The following is a 15956-nucleotide window of genomic DNA, read 5'->3' as shown; positions in this document are numbered from 1 at the left end:
GGGGAATCTTTCTTGTTCTCAGGAACCCATAAATGCAAATGTGTTTGTCCATACACCATTGGAGAACAAGCCCCATAGATAAGTAGCTTTTGTCCTTCTGGAAGGCAAAACGCTACACATTCATATGCTGACATCATATAGGGGTGGAGTTGAGTACCTTTAGTGCTTAAGAGGTAAGGCCTTGAGTTCATAGGTGAAGTATGAAGGGAAATAAAACAGGGAGATGAGAGATTATTAACAATAATAATAATAATAATAATAATAATGGTATTAAGTGCTTACAAGGTAATCAGGTTGTCCCACTTGGGGCTCACAGTCTTAATCCCCATTTTCCAGATTAGGTAACTGAGGGACAGAGAAGTTAAGTGGCATGCCCAGGGCCACACAGCAGACAGGTGGCGGAGCCAGGTTTAGAACCCATGTCCTCTGACTTCCAAGCCCGGGCTCTTTCCACTGAACCACGCTGCTTCTCAATAATAATAATAATGATGATGATGATGATGATGGTATTTGCGAAGCGCTTACTATGTGTTAAACACTGCCAGGAGTCCCTGGCAAGAGGGACAAGAGCGAGGCACAGTGAGGATGTTGGTGGATCCAAGTGAGCGGGCTGGGTTCTAGTGGCAGAGAAGCGAGGATCGGTAGGGAGGAGAGAGCCAATTGAGTGCCTCTAGCCAGTGGTGAGTTTCTGCCTGATGCTGAGCTGTGTGGACCTTACCTCCTTCCCCTCCCCACAGCACCTGTATATATGTACATATGTTTGTACGTATTTATTACTCTATTTTATTTGTACAAATTTATTCTATTTATTTTATTTTGTCAATATGTTTTGTTTTGTTGTCTGTCTCCCCCTTCTAGACTGTGAGCCCACTGTTGGGTAGGGACCGTCTCTATATGTTGCCAACTTGTACTTCCCAAGTGCTTAGTACAGTGCTCTGCACACAGTAAGTACTCAATAAATACAATCGAATGAATGAATGAATGAATGAATTGGAAGTTTTTGGATACAAAGAAAGTGTAGTTGCCCGGAAAAGTCCCCTGAAAGTAGATAAGGTTGCCACACTATATTTGTTAGATCATTCTCAAATGTTCCAATATGTAAGCAATAGAATGAGCTCTTAATTGAAAGAAAACATAATCAAGTGAGAATATCTTCATTCATTCAGTCGTATTTATTGAACACGTATTGTGTGCAGAACACTGTACTAAGCTCCTGGGAGAGAAGCAGCATGGCTCAGTGGAAAGAGCACAGGCTTTGGAGTCAGAGGCCATGGGTTCAAATCCCGGCCTGCCACTTGTCAGCTGTATGACTTCGGGCAAGTCACTTCTCTGTGCCACAGTTACCTCATCTGTAAAATGGGGAGTTTCTGTTTAACATGCTGAGAATGGATGGTGATTGGAGGCTTCTATCTGATGTGGAGAGAAATGGGTAACCATTGGAAGTTTTGAGGAGGGGACTGATAACTTCAGCCAAAGGTAGACTTCACCGAAGAAGAGAGGAACTGGAAATAAGGAGGCCAGTAAGCATGTTCTTCATATCGCCCTTCTAAATTATATTGCTTCCGTTTTTTCTTTGTCCTGAGCCCATTATCTAAGACCCAATCTAAATGACTCTGATTAATCGTAACCAAATTTTCCGTATTAATGTCTGGTATTGGATTTTTTTGGAACATCTTGGTTTAATAAAATCTGAAGACCTAAGTTTTGCTATGAGATCTTTTTGTGTAATCTTTTGTCTTGGACAGTTTATTTCTGTTTTTAGACACATGTATTCCCCTTGAGGTCAATATGAGTTTATAGCCAGTAACGAGTGAGATGAATTTCCAATCAGGGTCTTATATATTAGCTCGGTAGAATCCCCCATGTTCTGGATTAGCCACTTGGCATTTTTAACTCATAAAACTGATTAACACTTCTCTCCTGGTGTGAAATTCTAAAGTCCTAGTCTGAGTTTTCATTATTAAAAAATACCTTTGACTTTAGAGTTGACAGCCTGTGGGATTTGATGCATTCCATTGCTTAGACTGAGTGAACGTTATATTAATATCCTCTGGCCGGGGTCCAAAAACCACACGATCGCGCATTTTGAGATAAAAGTTTGAAGTAGCTAAGGAGCAGCGGTGTGTTTATTCTTCACAGGTATTTAGGTTTAAAGAAAGCAATATTTCTTGGTGAGTTTTGCCAAGAGAATTTCATTTGCTCTATATGGAATCCTTTTCTATTTCATTACAGCCTAAATCCATCTACATACCACAGGAAATTCATGCGCCTGAGGATGACAATCAAGGAACAATCAAGAGATGTCCCGTGTCTGAGAGCCCAGCAAAGCCATCGCAAGTCCCACCCAGACCACCGCCTCCCCGATTACCTCCACAAAAGCCGTTGGCTTTAGGTAATGAGATCCTGAGAAGCAGCGCGGCCTGTTGGAAAAAACACGGGCCTGGGAATTGGAGGTCCTGGGTTTTAATCCCGGCTCAGCCAGTTTCTCTGCCAGTTGATTGCTGTATGACCTTGAGCAAGTCACTTCACTTCTCGGTACCTTGGTGTCCTCAGCTGTAAAATGGGGATTCATTACTTGTTCTCCCTCCTATTTAAGACTGAGCGCCCCATGAGGGTAGGCACTGTCTCTATATGTTGCCATCTTGTACTTCCCAAGCACTTAGTACAGTGCTCTGCAAACGGTAAGTGCTTAATAAATACGATTGATTGATTAACTGACTTGTGATGATGATGATGATGGTGGCATTAATTAAGCGCTTACTGTGTGCAAAGCACCGTTCTAAGCGCTGGGGAGGTTACAAGGGGATCAGGTTGTCCCATGGGGGGTTCACAGTCTTAATCCCCATTTTACAGATGAGGTAACTGAGGCCCAGAGAAGTCAAGTGACTTGCCCAAAGTCATACAGCTGACAAGTGAGAAGAGAAGCTGCTTGGAGAAGCTACTGTGGCTCAGTGGAAAGAGCCTGGGCTTTGGAGTCAGAGGTCATGGGTTCAAGTCCCGGCTCTGCCAACTGTCAGCTGTGTGACTGGGCAAGTCACTTAACTTCTCTGTGCCTCAGTTACCTCATCTGTAAAATGGGGATTAAAATTGTGAGCCCCCCGTGGGACAACCTGATCACCTTGTAGCCTCCCCAGCGCTTAGAACAGTGCTTTGCACATAGTAAGCGCTTCACAAATACCGACATTATTATTATTATTATTACAAGTGGCAGAGCCGGAATTAGAACCCATGACCTCTGACTCCAAAGCCTGTGCTCTTTCCATTGATCCATGCTACTTCTCTACCCACCCCTACGCTTAGAGCAGTGTTTGACACATAGTAAGCGCTTAAGAAGTACCATAAAATAAAGAAGCAAGTAATTGCTGTGGGACTGAGGGAGGGATGAATATGAAAGTGCTTCAGGGAGACGGTCACAAGTGCATAGATGAACACAGAGAGGGAAATGAGGTCTTAGGGAAGGCCTCTTGGAGGAGATGTGATTTTAGAGGGGCTTTGGAAGGTGGGGAGTGGGGCGTTCTCTCAGATATGAAGGGGGAAGGAGTTTCAGATAGAAGGAGGACACTGGCAACAGGTCGGCATTGAGAAAGATGAGATCAAGGTACAGGAAGTAGATTGGTGTGAGTGGAACCAAGTGTGCGGATTGGGAGTTTACGCAGGATGGGGAGAACTGATTGAGTGCTTTAAAGCCTTCAGACGGAAAGGTGTTTCCATTTGATGTGGAGGTGGAGGGGCAACTATTGGAGGTTTTTGAGGAGAGGAAAGGCATGGACTGAGTGGGTTTTTTTTAGTTTGGAGAGGGTTTTTTGGGGGGAAAAAAATGAGTCATGCGACAGAGTGGAGTATGGATTGGAGAGGGAAGAGACAGGAGTTAGAGAAGTCAGTCGTTCTTTCTCAGTCTCTTTTGCAGGCTCCTCCTCCCCCTCCCATCCTCTTACTGTGGGGGTTCCCCAAGGTTCAGTGCTTGGTCCCCTTCTGTTCTCAATCTACACTCACTCCCTTGGTGACCTCATTCGCTCCCACGGCTTCAACTATCATCTCTACGCTGATGACACCCAGATCTACATCTCTGCCCCTGCTCTCTCCCCCTCCCTCCAGGCTCGCATCTCCTCCTGCCTTCAGGACATCTCCATCTGGATGTCCGCCCGCCACCTAAAGCTCAACATGTCGAAGACTGAGCTCCTTGTCTTCCCTCCCAAACCTTGTCCTCTCCCTAACTTTCCCATCTCTGTTGACGGCACTACCATCCTTCCCGTCTCACAAGCCCGCAACCTCGGTGTCATCCTCGACTCCGCTCTCTCATTCACCCCTCACATCCAAGCCGTCACCAAAACCTGCCGGTCTCAGCTCCGCAACATTGCCAAGATCCGCCCTTTCCTCTCCATCCAAACCGCTACCCTGCTCATTCAAGCTCTCATCCTATCCCGTCTGGACTACTGCACTAGCCTTCTCTCTGATCTCCCATCCTCGTGTCTCTCTCCACTTCAATCCATACTTCATGCTGCTGCCCGGATTATCTTTGTCCAGAAACGCTCTGGACATATTACTCCCCTCCTCAAAAACCTCCAATGGCTACCGATCAATCTGCGCATCAAGCAGAAACTCCTCACCCTGGGCTTCAAGGCTGTCCATCACCTCGCCCCCTCCTACCTCACCTCCCTTCTCTCCTTCTACTGCCCAGCCCGCACCCTCCGCTCCTCCACCACTAATCTCCTCACTGTACCTCGCTCTCGCCTGTCCCGCCATCGCCCCCCGGCCCCACGTCATCCCCCGGGCCTGGAATGCCCTCCCTCTGCCCATCCGCCAAGCTAGCTCTCTTCCTCCCTTCAAGGCCCTGCTGAGAGCTCACCTCCTCCAGGAGGCCTTCCCAGACTGAGCCCCTTCTTTCCTCTCCCCTCGTCCCCCTCTCCATCCCCCCGTCTTACCTCCTTCCCTTCCCCACAGCACCTGTATATATGTATATATGGTTGTACATATTTATTACTCTATTTATTTATTTATTTATTTATTTATTTTACTTGTACATTTCTATCCTACTTATTTTATTTTGTTGGTATGTTTGGTTCTGTTCTCTGTCTCCCCCTTTTAGACTGTGAGCCCACTGTTGGGTAGGGACTGTCTCTATGTGATGCCAATTTGTACTTCCCAAGCGCTTAGTACAGTGCTCTGCACATAGTAAGCGCTCAATAAATACGATTGATTGATTGATTGATTGATTGATACAGTAGTCAAGGCAGGACATAAGTTCTTAGTTCAGCATGATAGCAATTAAGGCAGAGAGGGAGAGCTGGATTCTAGAGATGTTGAGAAAGTAGAATGAACAGGATTTGGTGACAGACTGAATATGCGAGTTGAATGAGAGAAATGAGTCGAGGATAAGGCCCTGGGGTTAATGCTTGATCTGCTTTCTGTCTGCTCTGGGACTTTCAGAAAGTCACTTAACTTCTCTGGCCTCAGTTTCCTCATCTGTAAAATGAAAATTCCGTACCTGTTTTCCCTCCCATTTAGACTGTGAGCCCCATGTGTGTCATGGACTCTAACTGACCTGATTATCTTGTATCTTCCCCAGTGTTTAGCACAGTGCTTGGAAAATAGGACTTAACTAATACCACAGTTATCATCCAGTCTGAGGCAACAAATATTTAATCCCCAGGCATATCTTGGTAGTAGAATATAGAGAACCATTCTGCCAATCAATCAGTTGTATTTATTGAGCACTTACTAGAGAAGCAGCCTGGCTCAGTGGAAAGAGCACGGGCTTTGGAGTCAGAGGTCAGGGGTTCAAACCCCGGCTCCGCCAATTGTCATCCGGGTGACTTTGGGCCTCACTTCAATTCTTTGGGCCTCGGTTACCTCATCTGTAAAATGGGGATGAAGACTGTGAGCCCCCCATGGGACAACCAGATAACCTTGTAACCTCCCCAGTGCTTAGAGCAGTGCTTTGCACATAGTAAGCGCTTAATAAATGCCATCATTATTATTATTTTTATTAGAGAAGTGAAGTGTGCGGGCTGTTATAATAATAATAATTATAGTAGGAGAATAGTAAGGTGAGATAAGGGGAAAGATGATTGAGTGCTTTAAATCAATCAACCAATCAATTGTATTTATTGAGCACTTACTGTGTGCAGAGCACTGTACGAAGCGCTTGGGAAGTACAAGTTGGCAACATATAGAGACAGTCCCTACCCAACAGTGGGCTCACAGTCTAAAAGGGGAAGACAGATAACAAAACCAAACATACTAACAAAATAAAATAAATAGAATAGATAAGTACAAGTAAAATAAATAAATAAATAAATAAATAGAATAATAAACATGTACAAACATATATACAGATGCTGTGGGGAAGGGAAGGAGGTAAGACGGGGATGGAGGGGGGACGAGGGGGAGAGGAAGGAGGGGGCTCAGTTTGGGAAGGCCTCCTGGAGGAGGTGAGCTCTCAGTAGGGCCTTGAAGGGAGGAAGAGAGCAAACTACTTGTCAACATGGGAGTCCAGAATTTCACTTGTTGGCATCCCCCGCCCCCAAAGGTGAAGAGGAGAGAAAGTTCATCATCTCTTCCCCACCTCCCCACAGGAGGACCCCCATACAGGAGGACCTTCTTTATTTGAACAAATATGGCTTTTAATCCCAGCTTCTCTGGGGCAGATGACGTTATTGTTATTTCCAGCAACGGACAGGCCCAGCAATACCAGAAATGGTGTAGAAGTGTGTCCTTGTGAGGTGACTGTGTCTTATGAGCATGTGCAGAGTAGTTCCGCCTTCCCCCTACAATCCAGAACGGGGTCCCTCAGAGTGATTTCTGTTTGTACATATTTATTACTCTATTTATTTATTTTACTTGTACATATCTATTCTATTTATTTTATTTTGTTAGTATGTTTGGTTTTGTTCTCTGTCTCCCCCTTTTAGACTGTGAGCCCACTGCTGGGTAGGGACTGTCTCTATATGTTACCAACTTGTACTTCCCAAGCGCTTAGTACAGTGCTCTGCACACAGTAAGCACTCAGTAAATACGATTGATGATGATGATGATGATGATGGGAGCAGTTTTTCTCGTGCCCCACCAAGGCACATGCTGACATGGACAGCCCGCGTTTACTCCATTTACTCTTCCTTCCTTCCAATCCTCAGTCAAATGTCCTCTCTCTTTCTCTTCCTCTTGGAATTTAGTTTTCTTCACTTAGTACAGTGCTCTGCACACAGTAAGCGCTCAATAAATACGATTGATTGATTGATTTTCTTTCTTCTCCTTTTCCACAACTGATTCTTTCTGTGAAAATGTGTTGTGGGACTGGAGGGTTGGTGGTTTGGGGGGTTTTTTAGGTCTTTATTTTTCACTTCACTCGGTTTCCGTTTCCCAAGTAATGGCTGGTTTTCTGTAGCAGAATCAGCAATTTACAGTGGTTTTCAAAAGAATCAAAAAGAGAAGTTCCCAAAAAGCAAAAGTCACCTTGGGGCAGCATCCGTTGTGTTTCTAAATTATAAAAGAGAATAAGGGCAACTTCCCACCATATCTACTTTAGATCAGTTGTTCCGATGGGAACTTGTGTACTCGTTTCATCGGGATTACGATGTCATGGGCTCGCAAACGTGGCCCCAGTTAGGGGAAAGGCAAAAGATGCCGCTCTGAAAAGTACCTCGTCTCAAAGCAGGTCATTGCATGTCTTAGATTTTTAGCTGTGGTGGTAATAGAGCCTCCCGCCTGGGTTGGTGGATGAGCCTTGCTTGGCCCTGAGACTTCGGAATCAAAGAATCTCTGCATGGAGAAGTTGCTTCTAATGATAGGAACAATAGTGGTATTTGTTAGCTGCTTACTGTGTGCCAGGCACTGTACTAAGTGCTGGGGTAGATACTGGGTAATGGATTTGGACACAGACCCTGTCCCAGATAGGGCTCACAGGCTTAATCCCTATCAGCTTGTACTTCCCAAGCGCTTAGTACAGTGCTCTGCACACAGTAAGTGCTCAATAAATACGATTGATTGATTGATTGATTGAATGAATGAATGAATTTTACAGGTGCGATTACTGAGGTTCAGAGAAGTGACTTGTTCAAGGTCACCCAGCAGTCAATTGGTGGAACCGGGATTAATAATAATAATAATGACATTTATTAAGCGCTTACTATGTGCAGAGCACTGTTCTAAGCGCTGGGGAGGTTACAAAGTGATCAGGTTGTCCCAAGAGGCTCACAGTCTTAATCCTTATTTTACAGATGAGATAACTGAGGCCCAGAGAAGTTAAGTGACTTGCCCAAAGTCACACAGCTGACAAGTGGTGGAGCCGGGATTTGAACCCCTGACCTCCGATTCCAAAGCCCGGGCTCTTTCCATTGAGCCACGCTGCTTCTGGGATTAGGACCCAGGTCCTTCTGACTCCTGGGCCCATGCTCTATCCACTAGGCCATGCTGCTTCTAGTGCTAGAAATAACAATAATAATAATAATAATGGCATTTGTTAAGTACTTACTATGTTCCAAGCACTGTTCTAAGCGCTGGGGTAGATACAAGGTAATCAGGTTGTCCCATGTGGATCTCACAGTCTTAATCCCCATTTTACAGATGAGGTAACTGAGGCACAGAGAAGTGACTTGCCCAAGGTCACACAGCTGACAAGTGGCGGAGCCGGAATTAGACCTCTGACTCCCAAGCCCGGGCTCTTTCCCCTGAGCCACGCTGCTTCTCTGTAGCAGGGAAGGATGGTGGTCCTATGCCCCCCACCCCCCCCGACTCCCAAGCCTCAGCCTCTGGGTTCCCTCGACCACACTCTGAGGCCTCTCCACCCTCCGGTGAGCCAGCTCCGGGACCCTTGGATCCCGGCCACCATACAACCCCTTCGAGTGGCCCCTGAGCCCCCAAAGTCAGTCCCTCGGCCCCCCAACCGATTGAGACTGTGAGCCCCACATGGGACAACCTGTTGGACTGTGTCCAACTTGATTTGCTTGTATCCACCCCAATCAATCAATCAGTCAATCAGTCGTGTTTATTGAGCGCTTACTGTGTGCAGAGCACTGTACTAAGCGCTTGGGAAGTACAAGTTGGCAACATATAGAGACGGTCCCTACCCAGCAGTGGGCTCACTTAGTACAGTGCCTGGCGCAGAGTAAGCGCTTAACAAATGCCAACATCATTATTAGTAGTTTTGCACAGTACCACTTGCACTCCTTCACCCATGCCTTTCATGTTCCCGCTGGGGCACATGCCAGTACGCGGGCAGGGATAATAATAATGACCATTGTGGTATTTGTTAAACACTTACTATTTGCCACGCACTGTATTAAACACTGGGGTAGATTAAAGATCATCAAGTCCCCCGTGGGGGGTCTTAGACTAAGTAGGAGGGAAAAAGGTATTAAATCCTGTGGGAAGCAATGTGGCCTAGTGGATAGAGCATGGAACTGGGAATCAGAAGGACGTGGGTTCTAATCCTGGTTTTGCCACTAGTTTTCTGTGTGACCTTGGGCAAGTGACTTCACTTTTCTGGGCCTCAGTTCCCTCATCTGTAAAATGGGGATTAAGACTGTGAGCCCCATGTGGGACTGGACGGTGTCCAATCTGATTATCTTGTATCTACCCCAGTGCTTAGTACAGTGCCGGGCACATAGTAAGTACTTAACAGGTACATTACAAAAAAATCCCTATTTTGCAGATGAGGGAACTGAGGCCCCAAAAAGTTGTGACCTGCCCAAGGTCACACAGCAGACAAACACTGATCCAGGGTTAGAAGCCATGTCCTCTGATTCCCAGGTCTGTGCTCTTCCCACTAGGACATGCTACAGGGCAGATGTGACTTTTGCGTACTTTAGCCAGCTGGAGCCAGAGCCAGATTAGAACCCAGATCTCCTGATTCCAAGGCATTGCTCTTTCCACTGACCAGCAGCAGGTCTGTTTGGGCCTGAATGTTGGCGAATGAGAGGGAAATCCCAGAACAGGAGGACCTTCTTTATTCAAACAACTATGGCCTGTAACAACAACGACAGGGAGGGTGAGAGAAAATCAACTCTCTGTTGTAGTATGTAGTTAACTCACTTGGAACAGAAGTATTTGTAATAGCCAGGATTTTGAGGAATGTACAAGTATCACATTGGGGGTTCATTTGCCTCAAAATTGCCTTGAGAAATCCTGTCACTTGTTTATTCCTTTGTCATCTTGAGAAAAAGCAAAAGTCATTTTGCGTTTCTAAATTATAAAAGAGAGTAAGGGCAGCTTCCCACCATCGCAGCTTTAGATACATTATTCTGGCTGGAATTTGTGTATTTAGAAACCCTGCCATTTCTAAATTCACACACTGTATGAAGGGCTGGGGTAGATACAAAGTATACACAACTTCTAGACTGTGGGCCCGCTGTTGGGTAGTGACCGTCTCTATATGTTGCCAGCTTGTACTTCCCAAGCGCTTAGTCCAGTGCTCTGCACACAGTAATCGCTCAATAAATACGATTGAATGAATGAGCTACTTGAAGGCAGAAGCTGGACATGACTGAGCCCAGGCCAGGATCCCACAATGCCTCCAACCACCACCAAGTGAAGCACGCCTTCCCAGTTGTTAGAAATTTGGGCAGGTTGGACCCAAGGCCTGATTACCTGGAATTATTGAGGTGCCTGTCACCTGGCCCCTCCCAAGTACCACCTAATCCAGCATGCATTCAGCATGCACTCCTCACCGTACCTCGTTCTCGCCTGTCCCGCCATCGACCCCCGGCCCACGTCATCCCCCGGGCCTGGAATGCCCTCCCTCTGCCCATCTGCCAAGCTAGCTCTCTTCCTCCCTTCAAGGCCCTGCTGAGAGCTCACCTCCTCCAGGAGGCCTTCCCACACTGAGCCCCTTCCTTCCTCTCCCCCTCGTCCCCCTCTCCATCCCCCCCATCTTACCTCCTTCCCTACCCCACACCTGTATATATGTATATATGTTTGTACATATTTATTACTCTATTTATTCATTCATTCATTCATTCATTTATTTATTTATTTATTTATTTTGCTTGTACATATCTATTCTATTTATTTTATTTTGTTAGTATGTTTGGTTTTGTTCTCTGTCTCCCCTTTTAGACTGTGAGCCCACTGTTGGGTAGGGACTGTCTCTATATATTGCCAATTTGTACTTCCCAAGTGCTTAGTACAGTGCTCTGCACATAGTAAGCGCTCAATAAATACGATTGATGATGATGATGATGATGAATTTCCAAATGGCAGTTTGAAGTGTGGTATCCCAAAAGCATCTCAATCTATTGTTTTATATTAATTCGTTTTCACCGTCTTTGATATTCTGTCTATGTGTTGCCTTCCCCCACATAAATTGTTGGCTATATTTTTTTTTTAATGGTGTCTGTTAAGCACTTACTATGTGCCTGACGCTAAGCGCTGAGATCGATACAAGCTAATCAGACTGGACACAGACACTTCCTACATGGGGCTCACAGTCATAATCTCCGTAACCCTCTCTGAGGCCCAGAGAAGTGAATTGACTTGTCCAAGGTCACACAGTAGACGAGTGGCAGGGCCGGAATTAGAACCCAGGACCTCTGACTCCTAGGCTCATGCTGTTTCCATTAGGCCATGCTGCTTCTCCTTGTGGTTTACATCATCTTTCTGTATTTATCCCAGTGCATCTGGGATTATCTTTTACTTAAATGTTAGTAATAATGATAATAATATCAATAATTAAAAACATGTCTTTTGTAGGGAATGGACTGAGTTCCTTCCAGCTAAATGGTGAAAGAGATGGATCTTTACAGCAACAGCAAAATGAAAACAGAGGGACTTGTTCCTCAAGAAAAGAAAGGAGGGATGTACCAGTAGGTATTTATTTTAAGGTGCTATCTTTTCTTCCCGTAATAGGGTCTGTAATTATAAAAATGCAACTGAAAAAGTGTAACTAAAATTTCTTGTAATTAAACCGCTTACTGTTTCCCACATTTCCGAATAAATTCATTGCAGAGACTGAGGAGGATTTCTGGGACTGAAGGGTAAAGGAGAAAAGCACTTCAAAACAAAAAAATTCAGTGACAGTGCTTCAAATTGCCTCTCTCAAACCCTCTTTCAGAACAAACCAGAACAGCATTGGAAAGGCAAGCTTTCGAACTCGTACACACACTTGGAAATTTGTTTCCACTAATGTGCCAGAAACAACTGGGACTACTTTCATACTATGAAACTTCCCTCTTGCAGTTTGGGAGACTTACGGAAGGCAAAAGGGCACATCTCCCAGTTGAGAAAGAGGAAAGTTACTGCTGTCGTCCCCAGACTAATTAACTGCGCTTTAGTTAACAGACTGCACAGCCGATGATTTTGCCATTCAGTCAGAAGAAAATGATCCTTGAATGTGGAAAACATCAAGAATATTCTTTAGTGGATATATAAGGGTCCCTCGGGAAAAGCCGAGGTCAATCGTAGCAGCTAATAAGGCTGAACAGTAATGTTTGGCATGTGTTTGTTGAAGCATTCTGGTTGAATAAAAGCCAAGCGTGCTTAAAGGACAGCCATTTTCCCGAGAAGTTTATTTTAAGGAGAGTCCGTCTCCAGAATCCCTTTGACCCTTCAGCATTTCCAGCAGGGTTGCAAACTCCAAAACCTAGGACAGTATTTCCTGAGCTTCCCTGTTGTAACTCAGATAGTGAATTTTACTCTAATGTAATTATCATTATCAGTTCATATTGGAATAATCCCAAGTGCCTACTTAATATTCTTTGTGAGGATGCAGAATCTTCAGTCCTAAGCATTTGAATTTTCATTTGAGTCATCGCTGTAGCAGGATGTGAGTACTCACAATGCTTAGGAAAGATGACTGCATTGTAGAATAAACACTATCTAAAGAATGTTGAAGCTGAGATTCCATTTTATTAAGCAATTCGTAGCGACCGTCAGACGGTTTGTTCTGTTCGTACTTGAGCTTCCGTGCAGTCTGTATCATTAGGGCAACAGCTACACGCAGAGAAGCAGCGTGGCTCAGTGGAAAGAGCCCGGGCTTTGGAGTCAGAGGTCATGGGTTCAAATCCTGGCTCCGCCACTTGTCAGCTGTGTGACTTTGGGCAAGTCACTTCACTTCTCTGTGCCTTAGTTCCCTCATCTGTAAAATGGGGATTAAGACTGTGAGCCCCACGTGGGACAACCTAATCACCTTATAACCTCCCCACCGCTTAGAAAAGTGCTTTGCACATAGTAAGCGCTTAATAAATGCCATTATTATTATTATTATTACATTTTCAGAGATTCCTAATTTCAGATTTTAGGTACGCTACAACAGATGATAATATGCTACAATTTGGAAGTGTTGATATAAGGCAATCCATTATTCTCCTCTGATTTTGCTTCATTTTCTAAGGAAGGAAAATTTTCAGGCTACGACGGAGCTTGGCAGCAATAACAAAGGAACAGGATAAATTTAACGTGAAGGAATTTCTTTGCCAGTATATCTAATCAGACTAATAAAAAACGGATGCAGACTGGAATTTGAAAAGCATGTCTGCTATTTATTGAAAGTAAATAATTCTAAACGGCCTCTGGCTGCTAGGACAAGCTTGTCATTCCCTTTAAAGGAACAGTTACTATATTTCTCAGAGAGGGTGTTTATATCGAGAAAGATGGCTTTTTCTATTTTTAATGTTACTGCAGTCTTTAAAATGGACCACGGCCCTCATTAAGCCTCAAATAAAACGTGTGCACAGTATGCTCTCGGTTATAAGACTAGATGTAGCTGGAAAACTAGACAATCTCTTCACTTGGATGCAGTGATGAAACAGATAATGTGGCAGTGTGCCAGAGCAGAAAAACTTCCAGCAAGACGCTATTTTTTTTTTCATTTTCCAACTCATCTTCATCGTCTTCAGTAACATTTACTAAACACCTACTGCGTGCAGCACACTGAACTAAGGTTTTGGGACGGTACAAAATAGATAAAAGACAGGATCCCTGCCCTCAAGAAGTTCGTTGTCCAGAAGGATTTATAGCCACAGCTGGAGGTTGAACCCGAATTGAGAATATACTGCATTTAGCAGGAGTATAATCTAAATTTGTGCCTCTGCTCTTCTTTTTCTAGAAACCGATTAGCAACGGTCTCCCTCCGACACCTAAAGTACATGTAAGTATAAATGTTGAATAGGGTGAGTTGTCCATATTAGAATTAAATCAAGATTATGCCTTGGGCTCAACTCCAGCTAGGGCTAAGGTGCTTGAGGTGTGTGAATGTTTGGTGTGAAGTGTTTTGTCTCTTAGAAAAGTGTGCATTGCTCTGTTAAAGCTTAGTGTTAGGAAAAGTCAACTCTCAAATTTCTGCTCCCTTGGAGAATTCAGAATCAAATTTTTGGTCAGTATTTCCCTCTGTAAATTAAGAGATTACAAGTATTTTAATAATTATAATTATGGTACTTGTTAAGCTCTGACTGTGTGCCAAGCACAGTACTAAGCACTGGGGTAGATACAAGTTAATCAGATTGGTTAATCAGATTGTTGCCAATATGTACTTCCCAAGCGCTTAGTACAGTGCTCTGCACATAGTAAGCGCTCAATAAATACGATTGATGATGATGATGGATACAGTCCCTGTCCCACATGCGGCTCCCACTTTACATCCCCATTTTACAGATGAGGTAACTGAGGCCCAGAGAAGTTAGCAGATTTACCCACAATCACCAGGCAGATATGTGGCAGAGCCAGGATTAGAACCCAGGTCCTTCAGACTCCCAGGCTCCTGCTATATCCACTAAGCCACACTGCTTCTCTAGGCCATGCTGCTTCTGTTTTTAGCGTACATCTGAAGATGCACAAAATGCCACTGGCAAAGAATATGTAAACCCAAAATATCAAGTCAATCAGTCACTGGTAGGCACTGAGCACTTCCTAGTGTCTATAGAAGCTCCTTCATGCCTTGGATTAAAATTTGTACTCTGAAAAAAAAAACCCCTTTCTTTTTGTATTTATTAATCACTATGCCACCATTTATAGACAAAACATCTCTTTAATACTATAACCATATTCCATGTAGCATTTAATAATAATAATAATGATGATGGTATTTGTTAAGCGCTTACCATGTGCAAAGCACTGTTCTAAGCGCTGGGGAGGTTACAAGGTGATCAGGTTGTCCCACGGGGGGCTCACGGTTTTAATCCCCATTTTCCAGATGAGGTAACTGAGGCCCAGAGAAGTTGTGACTTGCCCAGAATTACACAGCTGACAGTTGGAGGAGGCGGGATTTGAACCCATGACCTCTGTCTCCAAAACCCCGTCTCTTTCCACTGAGCCACGCTGCTTCTCAAACTGTTTCTCAAATTTAACAAAAGGAAACTACAGACAGTCCTTTATTTTAGAACACATTTTGTTCCTGAAAACTACATTTTAAGATTTCCATTGAAATGTCCCCGAAGTGAGGTTGGATACCCCATTTTTACCAAAACTACCCCGAATTTTATGCCCAACAACTTTGCTATATTGAGACAGAGAGGCCATTTTAAGGAAGCCAACTTGGACTTCATCTGAAGCCAACTGTCCCTCGTGACTTTGACTACTGATCAGGTAAACCCTCCCTTTTTCTACTACAACTCTTATTAAAGTTTCAGGTTTCCCTTCGGCCCCAGTATAGTAGTACTGGTACTATCGAGGAGATTTATGTTGTTAGGTCGAAATTAATGGGTCTTAAAGCTGAGAAGGGGGCCGATTGAGAAACCTAAGCAGCGTGTGTCATAACTTATAATTTCTCAAATCTTTGACTGCCTGTAAATACTTGGGGAGTGGCGATTGTGCTATAACCACCAGATCAATTAGAAGTTGACCAGTAGTAACAAAATTGGTGAAGAACTCAACTCAGATTACATAAGTGAGAGTGGAAAGAGAATGGAAAGCAAACTTTAAGCATTTTTAGTCTGGTCATTCAAAGCACCATAACTTGAAAGACTGGATCTTTGCTTGAATGTAACACTGATTTAAAGTAAGATCCCTTAATTCCCTAGTTGTAAAAG

At 44.2% G+C, this 15956-nt stretch overlaps 1 protein-coding gene across 2 annotated transcripts in view; it reads left to right on the top strand.

Annotated features, from left to right (window-relative positions):
- MAP4K3 (mitogen-activated protein kinase kinase kinase kinase 3) overlaps positions 1–15956 on the top strand; it is a 251546-nt gene that overhangs the window by 196396 nt on the left and 39194 nt on the right. For both annotated transcript variants that reach the window (XM_038761656.1, XM_038761585.1), the window contains 3 exons: positions 2233–2392; positions 11686–11798; positions 14039–14080. In XM_038761656.1, coding sequence (XP_038617584.1) covers positions 2233–2392; positions 11686–11798; positions 14039–14080 — 315 coding nt within the window. The remainder of the gene's footprint in view (positions 1–2232; positions 2393–11685; positions 11799–14038; positions 14081–15956) is intronic.

The sequence above is a fragment of the Tachyglossus aculeatus genome, chromosome 1 (genome assembly GCF_015852505.1).
Source record: "Tachyglossus aculeatus isolate mTacAcu1 chromosome 1, mTacAcu1.pri, whole genome shotgun sequence".
Classification (NCBI taxonomy): Eukaryota; Metazoa; Chordata; class Mammalia; order Monotremata; family Tachyglossidae; genus Tachyglossus; species Tachyglossus aculeatus.
This window is presented reverse-complemented; position numbering and strand designations above follow the sequence as displayed.